At 40.2% G+C, this 17,943-nt stretch overlaps 1 protein-coding gene across 1 annotated transcript in view; it reads left to right on the top strand.

The window, feature by feature from the left end:
• LOC123578631 (zinc finger protein 420-like) overlaps positions 1-14,544 on the top strand; it is an 82,170-nt gene extending 67,626 nt beyond the window's left edge. The window contains exon 2 of the mRNA XM_045441627.1: positions 12,921-14,544. Within this exon, the coding sequence (XP_045297583.1) occupies positions 12,921-14,271 (1,351 nt within the window). The 3' untranslated portion in view covers positions 14,272-14,544. The remainder of the gene's footprint in view (positions 1-12,920) is intronic.
• Positions 14,545-17,943: the final 3,399 nt, after the last annotated feature.

Genomic DNA, 17,943 nt, shown 5'->3' with positions numbered 1-17,943 from the left:
TTTCTCCTCTAGGGTTTTGATGGTTTCCTGTCTCACATTCAGTTCCTTCATCTATTTTGAGTTTATTTTTGTGAATGGTGTGAGAAAGTGGTCTAGTTTCAACCATCTGCATGTTGCTGTCCAGTTCTCCCAGCACCATTTGTCAAAGAGCCGGTCTTTTTTTCCATTGGATATTCTTTCCTGGTTTGTCAAAGATTAGCTGGCCATATTTTTGTGGGTCTAGTTCTGGGGTTTCCATTCTATTCCATTGGTCTAGGTGTCTGTTTTTGTGCCAATACCATGCTGTCTTGATGATGACAGCTTTGTAGTAGAGGCTAAAGTCTGGGATTGTGATGCCTCCCGCTTTGGTCTTCTTCTCAATATTACTTTGGCTATTCGGGGTCTTTTGTGGTTCCATACAAATGTTAGGATTGCTTGTTTTAGCTTCGAGAAGAATGCTGGTGCAATTTTGATTGGGATTGCATTGAATGTGTAGATAGCTTTGGGTAGTATTGACATTTTGACAATATTTATTCTTCCAATCCATGGGCATGGAATGTTTTTCCATTTCTTCACATCTTCTTCAATTTCCTTCATAAGCTTTCTATAGTTTTCAGGATACCGATATTTTACATCTTTGGTTAAGTTTATTCCTAGGTATTTTATGTCTCTTGGTGCAATTGTGAATGGGATCAGTTTCTTTATTTGTCATCCTGTTGCTTCATTATTCGTGTATAAGAATGCAACTGATTTCTGTACATTGATTTTGTATCCTACGACTTTGCTGAATTCATGTATCAGGTCTAGCAGACTTTTGGTGGAGTCTATCACAGGTTTTCCATGTGTAGTATCATGTCATGTGGAAAAAGCGAAAGCTTGACTTCATCTTTGTCAATTTTGATGCCTTTGATTTCCTCTTGTTTTCTGTGTGCTGATGCTAGCACTTCCAACACTATGTTAAACAACAGCGGTGAGAGTGGACATCCCTGTCATGTTCCTGATCTCAGGGAGAAAGCTCTCAGTTTTTCCCCATTGAGGATGATACTAGCTGTGGGCTCTTCATAAATGGCTTTTATGATGTTTAAATGTGTTCTTTCTATCCTGACTTTCTCAAGGGTTTTTATTAAGAAGGGATGCTGAATTTTGTCTAACGCTTTTTCTGCCTCTATTGACAGGACCCTATGGTTCTTATTTTTTCTTTTACTAATGTGATGTATCACATTGATTGATTTGCGAATGCTGAACCAGCCCTGATGCTCAGGAATGAATCCCAGTTGATCATGGTGAATAATTCTTTCTATATGCTGTTGAATTCGATTTGCTAGTATCTTATTGAGAATGTTTTCATTCATATTCATCAGGGATATTGGGCTGTAGTTCTCTTTTTTTTACTGGGTCTCTGGTTTAGGAATCAATGTAATGCTGGCTTCATAGAATGAGTCTGGAAGTGTTCCTTCCCTTTCTACTTTTTGGAGTAGCTTGAGAAAGATCGGTATTATCTCTGCTTTAAATGTCTGGTAGAATTCCCCTGGGAAGCCATCTGGCCCTGGACTCATATTTGTTGGGAGGTTTTTGATAACTGATTCGATTGCTTCGCTGGTTATGGGTCTCTTCATGCTTTCAATTTCTTCCTGTTTGAGTTTTGGAAGTGTGTGGGTGTTTAGGAATTTGTCCATTTCTTCCAGGTTGTCCACTTTGTTGGCATATAGTTTTTCATAGTATTCCCTGATAATTGCTTGTATTTCTGAGGGATTGGTTGTAATAAATCCATTTTCATTCATGATTTTATCTATTTGGGTCATCTCCCTTTTCTTTTTGAGAAGCTTGGCTAGAGGCTTATCAATTTTGTTTATTTTTCCAAAACACCAACTCTTGGTTTCATTGATCTGCTCTACTGTTTTTTTAGATTCTATATTGTTTATATCTGCTCTGATCTTTATTATTTGTCTTCTTCTGCTGGGTTTGGGTTGTCTTTGCTGTTCTGCTTCTGTTTCCTTTAAGTGTGCTGTCAGATTTTTTATTTGGGAATTTTCTTGTTTCCTGAGATAGGCCTGGATTGCAATGTATTTTCCTCTTAGTACTGCCTTCACTGCATCCCAGAGGGTTTGGATTGTTGTATTTAATTTTCATTTGTTTCCATATATTTTTTAATTTCTTCTCTAATTGTCTGGTTGACCCATTCATTCTTTAATAGGGTGTTCTTTAACCTCCATGCTTTTGGACGTTTTCCAGACTCTTTCCTGTGGTTGATTTCAAGCTTCATAGCATTGTGGTCTGAAAGTAGGCATGGTATGATCTCAATTCTTGTATACTTATGAAGGGTACAGTCTTTAATTTAAAGTCTAGTTTGTCTGATATAAGTACGGCTACTCCCGCTTTCTTTTGAGTTCCAGTAGCATGATAGATAGTTCTCCATCTCCTCACTTTCAGTCTGAAGGTGTCCTTAGGTGTAAAATGAGTCTCTTGTAGATAGCAGATACATGTGTCTTGTTTTGTTTTGTTTTGTTTTGTTTTGTTTTGTTTTGTTTTGCTTTCTTTTCCATTCTGATACCCTATGTCTTTTGGTTGGAGCATTTAGTTCATTTACATTCAGTGTCATTATAAAAAGATATGGGTTTAGAGTCACTATGATGTCTGTAGGTCTCATGCTTGTGATGTCTCTGGTACTTTGTTTCACAGGATCCCCCTTAGGAGCTCTTGTAGGGCTGGTTTAGTGGTGATGATTTCATTCAGTGTTTGTTTGTTTGGGAAGAACTTTATCTCCTTCTATTCTAAATGACAAACTTGGTGGATAGAGGATTCTCAGCTGCATATTTTTTCTGTTCACCACATTGAAGATTTCCTGCCATTCCTTTCTGGCCTGCAAGTTTCAGTAGATAGATCCGTCACAAGTCTTATCCGTCTCCCTTTATATCTTAGAGCATGTGTATCCCTAGCTGCTTTCAGAATTCTCTCTTTATCCTTGTATTTTGCAGTTTCACTATGATATGTCATGAAGAAGATCGATTTAAGTTACATCTGAAGGGAGTTCTCTGTGCCCCTTGGATTTCAATGACTTTTTCCTTTCCCAAATCAGGGAAGTTTTCAGCTATGATTTCTTCAAGTACACCTTCAGCAATTTTTCCTCTCTTCCTCCTCTGGAATCCCAATTATGCGTATATTATTGCATTTCTTCATATCACTTAGTTCTGTAATTCTCCCTCATACTCCTGGATTTTTTTTTTTATCTTTTTCTCAGCTTCCTCTTTTTCCATAATTTTATCTTGTAATTCACCTATTCTCTCCTCTGCCTCTTAAATCTGAGCTGTGGTCGCCTCCATTTTAATTTGCACCTCATTTATAGCATTTTTTAGCTCCTCCTGTTTCTTAGTCCCTTGATCTCTGTAGTGATAGATTCTCTGCTGTCCTCTATACTTTTTTCAAGCCCAACGATTAATTTTATGGCTATTATTTTATTTCATTTTATTTATTTATTTTTCATTGTTTATTTAATTTTTGAGATGGAGAGAGACAGCATGAACGGGGGAGGGTCAGAGAGAGAGGGAGACACAGAATCTGAAACAGGCTCCAGGCTCTGAGCTGTCAGCATGGAGCCCACGTGGGGCTCAAACTCACGGACCCCGAGATCATGCCCTGAGCTGAAGTCGGATGCTTAACCGACTGAGCCATGCAGGCACCCCTATTATTTTAAATTCATTTTCTATTATATTGCTTAAATCGTTTTTGATCAGTTTGTTAGCTGTCACTACTTCCTGGCGATTCTTTTGAGGAGAATTCTTCCGTTATGTCATTTTGGATAGTCCCTGGAGTGGCACAGAACTGCAGGGCTCTTCCCCTGTGCTGTCTGGGGTGACTTGTGTTGGTGGGCGGGTGTCAGCCAGACCAAATGTCTGCCCCCAGCCCACCGCTGGGGCCACAGTCAGACTGGTGTGTACCTTATCTTCCCCTCTCCCAGGGGCAGAACTCACTGTGGAGTGGTGTGGCCCCTGTCTGGACTACTTCCACACTGCCAGGCTTGTGGTGCTTCCTCTGTGGAATCTGGCATATTAGCCAGGGTGGATCCGCCCGGTATACAGGGGCGGGAGGGGCAGGCTCAGCTCACTTTGCCTTTGGTGCTCCAAGGTCCCCTGCGGGAGGGGCCCTACAGCACTGGGAGGGAGGCAGACCCTTTGGAGGGATGGTTGCATAGAAGCACATTGTGGGTGTTTGTGCAGTTCAAGCAAGTTCCGTAATGGGAACTGGTTCCCTTTGGAATTTCAGCGGGTGGATGGGCGAGGGAGTTGGCGCCGGCCAGCAACTTTGTTCCCTGCTGAGCTGAGCTCTGTCCTCCAGGGTTCCACAACTCTTCCTCCCATTATCTTCTAGCCCTTCTGCTCCCCGAGCAGAGCTGTTGACTTATAACATTCCAGATGTGATGTCCCCCTTGGCTGTCAGAAAACACTTGGTACAGCCCCTCTGCATTTGCAAATCAGACTGGGGGCTCTGCGATCAAGGGCAGGCTACCCCTCCACTGCCCCGGCTCCCTCCCACCAGTCTATGTAGTGCGCACCGCCTCTCCGCCCTTCCTACCCTCTTCTGTGGGCCTCTTGTCTACGCTTGGCTCCAGAGAGTCCATTCTGCTAGTCTTCTGGCGGTTTTCTGGGTTATTCAGGCAGATGTGGGTGGAATCTAAGTGATCAGCAGGATGTGGTGAGCCCTGCATCTCCTGCACTGCCATCTTCCCCACCTTCTGTCCTCCTCTGTATTTCTGAGTCTGTGTGTTTGTGGTGTATTTGCAAGTCACAAAAACCTTTCTCCACAAATAGATGTATAATCTGTATGTCACTGAAAACATTTCTTAGTTTCAGGGAGAGTAAACATTTTTCATTCTATCACTTTTATTCTTTTGCATTCAACTGGTAATTTTTGTATTTTATGTGGAATCTTCACTTTTCTCTTTATGTTACTCAGTTTCATGGTTTTAATATATTTGCATTACCATCACCACGTTGAAACTTTCGGTAAACTTACTTTTAGGATTGTCTCTGTCTAATGGTTGGTGTGTTCCTCTTAGATGAATTTAAAGTCGGATAATCTGGATAAAGACACATATTATACTATTATTGCAATTTTGCCAGATATTCTTTTCAAAGATGAAAAACAACACTATTGTTCTCATAGGTTATTGGGATAGATGGGTGAATTCATGCAAAACTGTTAGAATGGTCTGTACTGTGTAGTCAGTGTTTAAGGAGAATGGTTGCTTCTGTTCATGATATGAGGCTTAGTAATTTCCTCATTATTCTTTTTTTTTTTTCCAACGTTTATTTATTTTGGGGACAGAGAGAGACAGAGCATGAACGGGGGAGTGGTAGAGAGACAGGGAGACACAGAATCGGAAACAGGCTCCAGGCTCTGAGCCATCAGCCCAGAGCCTGACGCGGGGCTCTAACTCTCGGACCGTGAGATCGTGACCTGGCTGAAGTCGGACGCTTAACCGACTGTGCCACCCAGGCGCCCCTCCTCATTATTCTTCAAGTTCAGAGTCCTCCCTGATTTCTTCTTGTTTTTTTTTTTTTTCCTTGGAATATAGAAGTGTGGTTCTTGAGGTGATGATGTTGCCATGAGTTTCAGGTTTGTGAGAAATGTAGAAGAAACTCAGACCCCACATAAAAATCGAAATCACAATGTGAGTTTTAAGAAGATGCTCTGTTCGTTTTCACACGTCACACTGCCAATGTCACATTGACATTGAAGTGCACGCGTAGCTCACCATCACTTTTTTTATTATTCTGTGTCTGTTTTCTTCTGTAGTACATTATTTTGACAACTGATTTTGTCGTCTGTTGTAAATTAGGAAGTTTGGTTCCACCAGAATACTCTTTATGTTTCAAGATTATTGTGGGTATATATTATCCTGCCATACCCATGCGAATGTTCCATTTGGTTGTCATCTTTCTGCCAAAAATGTCATTGGGAATTTGATGGAGGTCATATGAAATCAGTAGATCACTTTGAGTATAGTGACAGTTGGATAATTTGAAGTATTCCAATGTAAGAACATGGCTGTGTTTTCACTTACTTCTTCTTTCAATTCCTTCACAATATTTTATAGTTTTCTCTGCACCAGTTTTGACCTCTAGCGTTATGTAGAGTCTTAAGTAGTTTATTCTTTGTGATGCTACTGTAACTGTAATTATATTTTGCGGGGGATTGTTCTTTGTCATGCATAAACCATGAATTCTTATTTGTTGGGTTTGTGATCTCCAATTTTGTAAAATTTGCTTGAGTTTTAGCAGGTTTTTCAAAATGAGGATTCTTTAGGGGCACTTGGGTGGCTCAGTTGGTGGAGTGTCTGACTGTTGATTTTGGCTCAGGTCATGACCCCAGGGTCATGGGATCAAGACCTGCCTCAGGCCCACACCTAACATGCAGCTTGCTTGAGAGTCTCTGCCTCCCTGTGCCCCTAACCTACTTGCACACACACTCTGTCTCAAAAGATAATAATTTAAAATTAAAAAAAAAAATAGGGATTCTTCAGAGAAGAAGATAGTATCGTGACAGACTAGGAGTACCCTACCCTCATCACATCCCACAAACACATCCAGCTGACCACCAAACCATCCTACGTATCCCAAAAAGCAACCTTAAGACTGACAGAGGAATTACCCAGCTGATGAGAGAGAAGAGGCACATCGAAGATTGTAGGAAGTATACAAATTTGGCTGGGGGAGCAACAGATTATAGTGCTGCTGAAAGTAGGGAACTGTGGTTGTGGAGAAGGATGAGAGAGAGTGGAGCCCAAAGAAGAATGCACAAGGAGAACATTTCCCTTATGTCATTGTCTTGGAAAAGGAGAAGGCCTGCATTTTGTGCTTTCTTACAAACTGTGGCTTCAAGCCTTGAGTTTTGAGGCCGGCGGGCTTAGCTTGGAAAGATCCAGGAGGGTACTGCACTGTCCTGGACAGAAGGTAGGTTCACAACCTGGGGGTAGACAGCATGGAAACAGCGATGTGAAGAGCATTTGCGGCAGAGATGAGTGAGATTATTTGATATTCTAGGGGCCCTTCAATGAGGTGCATGATGGGGAACAAAGGAGCTGGCTGGTTCCATTTCCTTCCCACGTTCCTCAGCATGAACACAGAGCACCCTGAGAGAAAGGGCTCAGCGGGGACACTGGCTGCCTGCCTTGCTTACAGCAAGCCCCAAGCCCCTATGCTCTGGTGGAACTGCCCTTCTCAGTCAAGCCTGACTCAATCCCAGCAAGGTTGGCCCCTACCTCAGGGGACCTGCATAATCTGCTGCCCACACCACGTGTGACCACACAGTTCTGCATGGCCTCAGTTGTGGTGGAGTTGATGTCCGGTCTCATCTCACAAGCAGACCACCGCATAACCAGTCAAAACTCGCCCCATTGAGGACAGGGTCCAAACACTGGCAGGAGAGCTTCTGCAGACCACTGGCGTCAAAGATAGAGCGGGAGACATAAGTGGCTATTTTAACATACAGAGGGTGGTGGAGATGTAGACAAAATGCAAGATGGAAGAATTTATCCAAAATGAAACAACATGATATGGCCGTGGCCAGAGATTTCAGTGAAACACTGTATCAGTAACATTCCAAATGGAAAATTGAAGGCAACTATCAAAAGGGATACTCACTGATCTTCTGAAAAGAAGACAGCAGTGAGGCTCTTACTACAGAGATAAGAGGCTTAGCAAAGGAAGAGTGACGTAAAATGCAATAAATGAGATGAGAAATGCACTTGACTCAATGAACAGCATGTTGGAAGAATGAGAGCAGCAAATTGGTGGCCTTAAAGACAAAATAATGGAAAATAGTGAAACTTAAGGAAGAGAGAGACAGAGAGACAGGGCAGAACTATGCAACATGAAATAGCCTTAGGAAATCAGGGACTCCCTCAAAACTGATAAGATTTATATTACAGGGGTCACAGAAGAAGATGAGAAAGGGGATCAGAAAAGTTACTTCAGGGAATAATAGAAGAAAGCATCCCTAATCAGTTGAAGGAAACAGACCTGCAGATTCAGGAGGCACAGAACTCTATCGAAATCACCAAAAGGAGGCCTACACCAAGACATCTTGGAATCCAATTAGCAAACTATGGTGATAATGACAAAATCTTAAAAGCAGCAACACAGGGGAAGTATTTCACCCATCCTGAACAGCATAGGGTCAGCTCAAGATTTCTCAACAGAAACTTGGCAACCCTGAGGGAGGGACATGATAGATTCAAAATACTGAATGGGGAAAATAGGCAGCCAAGAACAGTCTATCCAGGAAGACTATCATTCAGACGAGAGGAGAGAGAGAGATTTCCAGTCAAACAGAAACTAAAGAAGTTTGTGACCACTGGAACAGCCCTCCAAGACATGTTTAAGGATAGCCTTTGACTTCAGAGGAGAGACCAAAAGTGAGAAAGACAAGAAAGTACCAGAAAAAAATCTCCAGAAACAATGCCAAAAGTAATAATAAAATGGCAGCAAATAGGTATCTAGGCAATAATTCCTTTGAAGGGAAATGTACTATGCACTCCAATCAAAACACATAGGGTGTCTGAATGGATTAAAAAAAACCCAAACCGATTAATCTGCTGCCTACAAAAGACTCAATTTAGAGCTGAAGTTGTCTTCCAGTTGAAAGTGAGGGGCTAGAGAAACGTTATCATGCAAATGGATGTCAAAAGAAGGCCAGTGTAGCAATATTTATATTCGACAAACTAGCCTTTTTTTGTTCTTGTGTTGTGGTTATCTCCTCTTGGGTACCAGGGTAATGCCTGCCACCTAGAATGATTTTCAATGGGTTCCCTGTATTCTATTATTTGTAGAATTTTGATGAATTTTATCAGCAATTTCTTTTAAAATATATATATATAATGTTCTCCATTACCTTTTTAATAACTATTTATTTTGAGAGGAGAGATAAGAAGGAAGAGGTAAGGAGAGATAGAGATAGAGAGAATCCGAAGAAGGATGCCCACTATCAGTGCAGAGCCCAGTGTGGGGCTGGAAATCACAAAGTGAGATCATGACCTGAGCCAAAACCAACAGGTGGATGCTAAACCAACTGAGCCACCGGGGCATCCAAGGAATTACTTGTTTAAAAGTTTGGTCCATTGACCAGTGAAGGCATGTGGTCTTGGTCTTTTCCAAATTGTCTAATATGTTAGTGTATGTTTGCTTTAGGAATCATTTATCACACTATATGTTTTTGTGTGTAACTGTTGCCTCATTTTCATTTCCATTTTTCTTTTTCGTTGGTGGGTGTTTTTTTTTTCACTGTAAATATATTTAAAGTATTGTCAAGTTTGTTGTATTGGAGAAACGGAATTACTTTCAATGTTATGTTATTGTTTATTTGGGTCTTCATGTTACTTCTTTCTTATTTTTCTTTAGCATTTCCTTTTACAGAATTTTAGCTAAATTTCTTCATTCTTTTGTTGATTGAGGTGTAATAAAAGAAAAAGGTGAAATACAATAATTAACTCAATCATTTATAGCATCAAAAATTGAAAGTGGAGGGTCTAGTAGAAAAATTAGGAAAAAATGAATAATGATTACCAAAAAAAAAAAAAGTTTCCTTGGATTTTGTATAGATAATGTCATCCTCTAACAGCGATAATTTTGCTTTTTCTCTTCCAATTTTTTTCCATTTTAGAATTGTTTTAAGTTTATTTATTTTGAGAGAGTGGGAGTCGGGAGAAGCAGAGAGAAAGGGAGAGAGAGAGAGACAGAGTGAACCCCAACAGGCTCTGTGCTGTCAGCATGGAGCCTGATGTGGGGCTCAAACTCACATAGTGCCAGGTTGAAAACCAAGAGTCAATTAAGTGAGCACACCTAGCGCGCCAATTTGGTTTCCTTTTATGTATTTTTTTCCTAATTGTTCTGAATAGTGCCAGTACTGTGTGGAATGGACATGGGAAAGTTGCTTCAATATCTTATTTGTGATCCTATAGGAGGAGCTTTTGGCCTTCTCATCCATTATGTTGGATTTCAGCTTTTCACACGTACATGATCTTTATTAGGATGAAGTAGTTTCCTTGGATTGTTCCTTATTGAGTACCTTGAATCATGAAATGGTGTCCAATATGCTCACTTCCTGTCCCGTATCAGTTAAGATAATCCTCTTTGTGATCTTTAGTCTGTAATGTGCAGTCCCAACTCGATAGTTTTCCATATGGTGAAACACTTTTGAATTTCAGGAAGAATTCCCAGTTGATTATGTCGTAAAATGGTAAAATGTGCTTTTGATTCAGTTTGTTTTTCATTTGTTTATTTGTTTTGAGAGGGAGAGGAAGGAAGAGGACAATGGGAGGCGCAGAGAGTAAGGCGGGAAGGGGATCCCAAGCAGGTTTTTCAGTTTGTGATGAGCTGGACATAGGGTTTGATCTCACGAATGAAGTCAGCTGAAGTTAAGGGTCGGGTGCTTCACCAACTTAGGCTCCCAGGCTCCCCTATTTGCTTAGTTTTATGGTGGACATTGCATGAATATTCCCCACAGATGGTAATTCATAGTCTTCTATACTTGTAGAATCTTCCTTCAGCTTTGATAACCTGTTAAGGCTGGTATGATCAAGGGTTTTCATAATCTCCCTTCTCTTCACTCCCTAGAAATGTCTGGGGAGATTTCAAGTACTTTGTCATGTGTGTCTATGAATTATCCCTGGAATTCATCTGGCATAAGTATTTTCCTTGTTGGAAATTGTTTTTTTTTTTATTTTTTTAATGTTTATTTATTTTTGAGACAGAGAGAGACAGCATAAATGGGGGAGGGTCAGAGAGAGGGAGACAGAATCTGAAACAGGCTCCAGGCTCCGAGCTGTCAGCACAGAGCCCGATGTGGGGCTCGAACTCACGGACCACGAGATCGTGACCTGAGCTGAAGTCGGCTACCCCACCGACTGAGCCACTCAGGCGCCCTGGAAATTTATTTTTATATTTATTTTTAATTAAAAAAATTTTTTTAATGTTTTCATTTATTTTTGAGACAGAAACAGACAGAAGGAGACAGAGCATGAGCAGGGGAGGGGAGGAGAGAGAGGGAGGCACAGAATCTGAAGCAGGCTCAAGTCTCTGAGCTGTCAGCACAGAGCCTGATGCGGGGCTCAAACTCATGGACTGTGAGATCCCGACCTGAGCTGAAGTCACATGCTTACCCAAGTGAGCCTCCCAGGCGCCCCATTGGGAGTTTATTTATTACAGTTTTAATCTACTTAGTAGTTGTAGATCCGTTGATATTTTTCTTTTCTTTTTTTTTTTTTTTTTTTTTAGTGTGAGAGAGTCAGTAAGTGGGGGAGAAGACAGAGGTATATATAGAGAGAATCTTAAGCAGGCTTCTTGCTTAGGGTAGAGCCTGATACGGGGGTCCATCACATGACCCTCAGATCATAACCTGAGCCAAAATCAAGAGTTGGATGCTCAACCAACTAAGCCACCCAGGCTCCTCTTTCATTATGTTCTTTTCTCCATGATGATGTCAGGTAGGTTTTACCTTTTTTTGAAATAGGTACTTTTTTTTTTTTTGATACCTATTTGTTAGCATGTAATTATTCTTTGTGCCAATTATAATTATTTTTATATCTATATCACATGTACTGTGTCGCGTTACTTCTTCACTTCTGATTTTAGGAGAACTTCAATTATTCATCCTTACTTGATGGTGTTATAGATCTGTAAAATTTTTGGGTTATTTCTGAAAACAAACTCGTCCTGTTGTTTTATTCCTACTTTTGCTATATCGTATTTTCATCATTTCTGTTTGACTTTTAAATTAAATGTCCTTCCTTCTAAATTTTGGCTCATAGGATACTTTCCTGATTCTTTGTGGCACAGGGATGTGATTTGTGCTACACCATTAAACAACTACAGGATGATCTATTAGCCTATGTCTTCAACACGTTGTGTGTAATCTTCTGTGTCAAGGAAGAATGAAGTCCCGATGAATCCTTCTCAACCATCTTCCTGACATTCTCTGACTGATTTGAAGGTTGTATATTAGAAGTTGTCAGTACCTTCATGTGAGAGTAGTAATTGGAATGATGTTCCTTTTTTTGTTATTTGCTATCTTTCAGCTATAGCTTCACATGGCACCCAGAACCTCCTGCCAAAGCCATGCATAGAAGCCTCTTCACAAAATGTGTCACTGGGTACATGGAAACATCATGCCCTTGAGAATTTACACTTGATAAACTGCGACAGTGATAGAAAGAATGAAGCACATCAGAAGTTTCATGAAGGAAGTGGTCCAATTGAGACGAGTGCCCATAATAAGAACCTCACGGCTGCAAGTGGTGAAGGACATAAAACATCTTGGAAAACCGCCCTTTTTACATCCACTATTTGTGCAAAGGAGTGTGCATCTGTAAGAACTTCTAATCAAATACACAAACATACATATTTGTGCAACGAAAATTTGGAACATTTGGAAAGTTACCCCATCTACACTGAAAACAATGCTTTGAGCCATTGTGAAAGTGGGATTGGATTGACCTTTCAGTCAAATATTTCTAAAACTCAGAGACTCAAAAATGAAGATAAAAGGCCTAGGACGTGTCAATTTGGGAGGCGCTTCACAGAGGAGGTGACCCTGCAACATTACCAGAGCATTTTCAGTGGAGATACACTGGCTCAATACAGTGAATCTGAGACACAGTCTAACCATGGCTCCCATGTTAGCAAACATCTGAGAACTCTGCAAGAAAACCATTTTGAATCTAATAAAGATGAGGAAGTCTTTTACCCAAACTCCAAGGGTACCAAGAGTAAGAGAACACAGAGGGGAGAAAATACTTCTAAATACAATGAATGTGGGAAAGCTCTGAAGCAGTCCTCCAGTATTGCTGATCATCAGAGGATTCGTGTGGGGAGAAACCCATACACAGGTAATGAATCTGGGAACATGTGTAGTCAATCGTTAAGTCTAAATATGTATAAGACAAGTGGTACTGGAGAGAAAAGGTACATTGGCAAGGAATGTGGCAAAACCTTTGACAGGCACTCAACACTATCTCAACATCAGCAAACGCATACTGCAAAGAAAATTGACAAATGTGAAGAAGGTGGTCAAACCTTAAAGGATGGGTCATCACTCCATGCAGACAGGCGAATCCGTACTGCACAGAAGCCTTACAAATGTCAACAATGTGGCAAGGCCTTTAGCCAGCAATCATTGCTTACTCAGCATCAAAGAATCCACACTGGAGAGAAACCTCACGAATGTCAAGAATGTGGCAAGGTCTTTAAATGTCACTCATACCTTATTAAACATCACAGAATGCATACTGGAGAGAAACCTTACGAATGTCAAGAATGTGGCAAGGCCTTTAAATGTCACTCATACCTTATTAAACATCACAGAATACATACCGGAGAGAAACCTTACAAATGTCAAGAATGTGGCAAGGCCTTTAGCCACCGATCATCCCTTACTCAGCATCACAGAAGGCATACTGGAGAGAAACCTTACAAATGTCAAGAATGTGGCAAGGTCTTTGCCCAGCAATCATCCCTTAGTCGACATCACAGAATTCATACTGGAGAGAGACCTTACAACTGTCAAGAATGTGGCAAGGCCTTTATCCACCCATCATCCCTTACTCAGCATCACAGAATCCATATTGGCGAGAAACCTTACCAATGTCAAGAATGTGGAAAAGCCTTTAAGTGTTCCTCACGACTTACTGAACATCATAGAATTCATACTGGAGAGAAACCCCACAAATGTAAAGAATGTGGCAAGGCCTATAAAGCGTACTCACAGCTTACTCAACATCATGTAATTCATACAGGAGAGAAACCTTACAAATGTAAAGAATGTGGTAAGGCCTTTAGCAGATACTCAACCCTTTTTCTACATCGCATAATTCATACCGGACAGAAACCTTACCAATGTAACAAATGCAGCAAATCCTTTAATTTACTTTCAAGGCTTACTCAGCATCACAGAATCCATACTGGAGAGAAACCTTACCAATGTCAAGAATGTGGTAGAGCCTTTATCCAGCAACCATCCCTTACTCGGCATCACAGAATGCATACGGGAGAGAAACCTCACAAATGTCAAGAATGTGGCAAGGTCTTTAGGTTGAAGTCAAACCTCAATGACCATCACAGAATTCATACTGGAGAGAAACCTTTCCAATGTCAACAATGTGGCAAAGCCTTTAGGTTGAAGTCAAACCTTAATGGCCATCACAGAATTCACACTGGAGAGAAACCTTACCAATGTCAGATATGTGGCAAGGGCTTTACCAAATGCTCAGTACTTCGTCAGCATCACAGAATTCATACTTGAGCCAACCTTACCAATGCACTGTGTGCAAAAGGCTTTAATCACCAATCATCCTTTATTCAAGATTACAGAAAACATCTTGGAGCAAATGTTACAGAGTTTAAGACTGTGAAGGAATTTTCCCCCCATTTTTTAAAAAGTTTTTCTTCGATAGAATGAGTGGGAGGGTGCAGAGGCAGACACACACACAGAATGAAAAGCAGGTTCCAGGCTCCGAGGTTTCGGCACAGACAGCTCAGGGCCTGATGCAGGGCTCGAACCCATAAACTGCTATATCACGACATGAGGTGAAGTTGGATGCTCCACCGACTGAGCCACCCAGGCACCCCAAGACTGTGAGAGAACTTTTAAGAAGGGCTCAACGCTACTCCACATCACAGAATCCACATTGAGGATTAACGATACCCAAGTAAACAATGTGGCAAGACTTTAACCAATGCTGATCCCTGATTTCTTGTCAGAGAATGTGTTATAGAGATGATTTTACACACACAAAAAAAAAAAGAATCTGGGAAGCCCTTTCATGGTGCTCAAGCCTCATTCCACACCACCACATTCATACTTGAGAGACAACTTACAATTGTAGAGAATGTGGTGAAACGTTTCACTTGGCTCAAGCCTTACTCACCATCACATTGTTCATACATAGGAGGAACGTTGCAAATGTGATGAATGTGGCACACCCCTAGGTGGAAGTCCTAACTTATTCAACATCATAATTCCCATATCAGAGGAAATGTCTAAAATGTGAATTGAATGACAAAGCTTTCAGCTGGAATTGAATCCTTATTCAATATCTCTAAATGCATGCTGAGTTGAAACCATACAAACCTAATGCATGAGGAAAGCCCTTCTTCATAACTACACCATTTGGAAAACATCAGAGAGTACCAAAAGGAAAGTAAGTTGAAAGAAAAGTACGTTTAAAAACATATGTAACTGAACATAGAATGGCAACACGTGTCACAGGATTCACAGCAGAAAGCAATAAGTCAGTGTATTCAGACATTACTTCAAAATACTTATTAGAAGGAATAATACAAAGTTAAACATTTAGATAATGTATATGCTATTATGCTTTAAATGATAAAAGGGATGGATTTTTGCATAGGTATAATCTCACAGTTTTTACATTAAACTTTTTAAGATTTGTGACTAGTAAACATCAATATACTTCTTATTCTCAAATCACTTCAGAAAATTCATTTATTCCTTGTGGGCGTGTGAATGTACGTGGCTGAGTGTTGCTACATCAATGATATGAGTTCCCTTCTTTCTTAGGTGGGACTCATACATATGTAATTTTCCATGGAAGGTGAAGAAGAGTTGAATCAAATCTAAATGGAGATACTTTCTGTGCCTCTCACCTTGCTGTACTTATCATGAAAGAGGTGTTCAGGACACCATTGTCCATTTATTTCAACTAAAAGTGTGTATTACAAATAAAAAGTTGTACTAAATGGTCTTTAAGGGAAAGAGGGTCAGTCCACTGAAAAACATGATGCAGGTTCATGATAGCAATAGTTACAAGTACAGAATATCAACTGATGTGATTGAAAGGAAGAAATGTTCACAGATATCAGAAAGAGAAGAGCAAAACCTTCCTAAGATGGCTAGGATTCTACATTCATATGTTTGAAGAATCACCTCAGGCCTGAAAGAATTTCAGTAGGCAAAATTAAGCTGTACATAATTTAAAATAGACTGTCATGTCTTCTGAGTCCTCATGGTAACCACCAAGCAAAACTGTTAATTGATACCCAAAAGATAAAGAGAGAAGAATCAAGGTTTACTATTCTTGAAAATCATCAGATCACAAAGGTAAAGAGAAAATGGAGAAGAAAGGGAGCAAGAATTCTAAAGTGGCCAGAAAACCATGAGAAGAATGACAACAGTAACTCCATGCCTGGATCAATACTTCCTTTAAATATAAAGGGACTAAATTCCCCAATCAAAAGATAGAGATTGGCTGAATGGAAAGAAATCCAAGACCCAATGCTATGCTGCCTTCATGGGACTCCCATCTGCTTTCAGAACACACTCAGCCTGAAAGTGCAAATATTCAAAACGATATTGCATGCCATTGGAAACCCAAAGAACTGGGGTAGCTATCCTTCAGACAAAATAGACTTGAATGCAAGGACTGTAATAAGACATGGCAAAGGTCAGTATTAAACAAACGGGTCAGTTTGTGCAGAGTTTTTAGTTAATGTGCTGTTTGGCAGAATGGCAACAAAGTTTGCCCCCGTTTTGGTTTTGGAGGACAATAATAGTATGGGTCTTAACTCACGTACTGACACATTGAAAAGAAACACCTTGGGGCGCCTGGGTGGCGCAGTCGGTTGAGCGTCCGACTTCAGCCAGGTCACGATCTCGCGGTCCGTGAGTTCGAGCCCCGCGTCGGGCTCTGGGCTGATGGCTCAGAGCCTGGAGCCTGTTTCCGATTCTGTGTCTCCCTCTCTCTCTGCCCCTCCCCCATTCATGCTCTGTCTCTCTCTGTCCCAAAAATAAATAAAAACGTTGAAAAAAAAAAATTTAAAAAAAAAAAAAAATAAAAAAAATAAAAAAAAAAAAAAAAAAAAAGAAACACCTTTTTCCGTAAGTGTGGGTGGTGTTTGTGCAGATGCCTGAATTGTAGTTTGTGTTATGTTTCTGAACATCCGTATCTTATGACTCCTCGAAATGGCTACTTGATATTCAAAAACCGATTGCTACCTTTAGATGGCTGGGGAAAAAAAAATGCTAAATGACAATGTGAGAAAGATTATTGCTTCCAGATTTTGAAGTGTGTGGGAAAATACTGTTGCAATGACAATCTTGGTAATTTACTGCAAAAGCAGCCAATAGTTCATCAAAACCAACTTGTACAGGCTAATACATCTTTCCCAGATTATTCACTTTTCAAACATCACGCTATTATATCTTGCAGTTTTTTTTCACTCACATGTTATATGATTTTCATTGACATGTGCTCTTTTAAACCCATCAAGCAAGTTATTTTTTATTTCAAGCATCATACCTCTCAGTAAGATTTCTGATATTTCTGGGCAGTTCTGTGTATACATTTGCAATGATGGGTTTTTTATGGGTCACCGTGTCAATATAGCAGATTTATTTCAAGTTGAGTTCTTTCTGAAATGTACATCTTCCCATAAGCTAACCTTACATTCCACTTGGGTCCCACATTTTAGATTACATTACATGTGACTAAGGTTTTGATACATCGTATGTCTATTTACTACATAGAAGACATTCACTCCTTTAATGTAGGAGAAAGGTAGCTATCCCATGTACTTAGGATTTCTTTGTGTTGCATTACAGCTGTAGGTTTGTAAATGTGTGTAGCATTTGTATTGAGAAACCATTTAGTTGTGTCTTGCTTTTTGTTCCACGAGTTACATAATAGTCTTCTTGCGTATTGAGTTGTTGTGTTGATCTGGTCACATTTGGATACACAGACGTCACTTATTTTTAAATCAATTTTCTTTTATAGATATATAGTCCACTTTTATAGTTTTTTCAAATAAATATAAGTTGCTTTTGCTAAGAACAAAACTCCAAAAATAAAGGAATGAATTCCACCAAAGGATAGAACTTGTATAAATATTTATCCCCCACCCCCCGCATAAAAGCACCTGTGTATGTATACAACAGGACTTCAGCACTTCACTTTCA

This window comes from Leopardus geoffroyi, chromosome E2, assembly GCF_018350155.1.
Source record: "Leopardus geoffroyi isolate Oge1 chromosome E2, O.geoffroyi_Oge1_pat1.0, whole genome shotgun sequence".
Lineage (NCBI taxonomy): Eukaryota > Metazoa > Chordata > Mammalia > Carnivora > Felidae > Leopardus > Leopardus geoffroyi.
The sequence above is the reverse complement of the archived record's forward strand: the minus strand, read 5'-3'. Positions and strand labels throughout refer to the sequence as shown.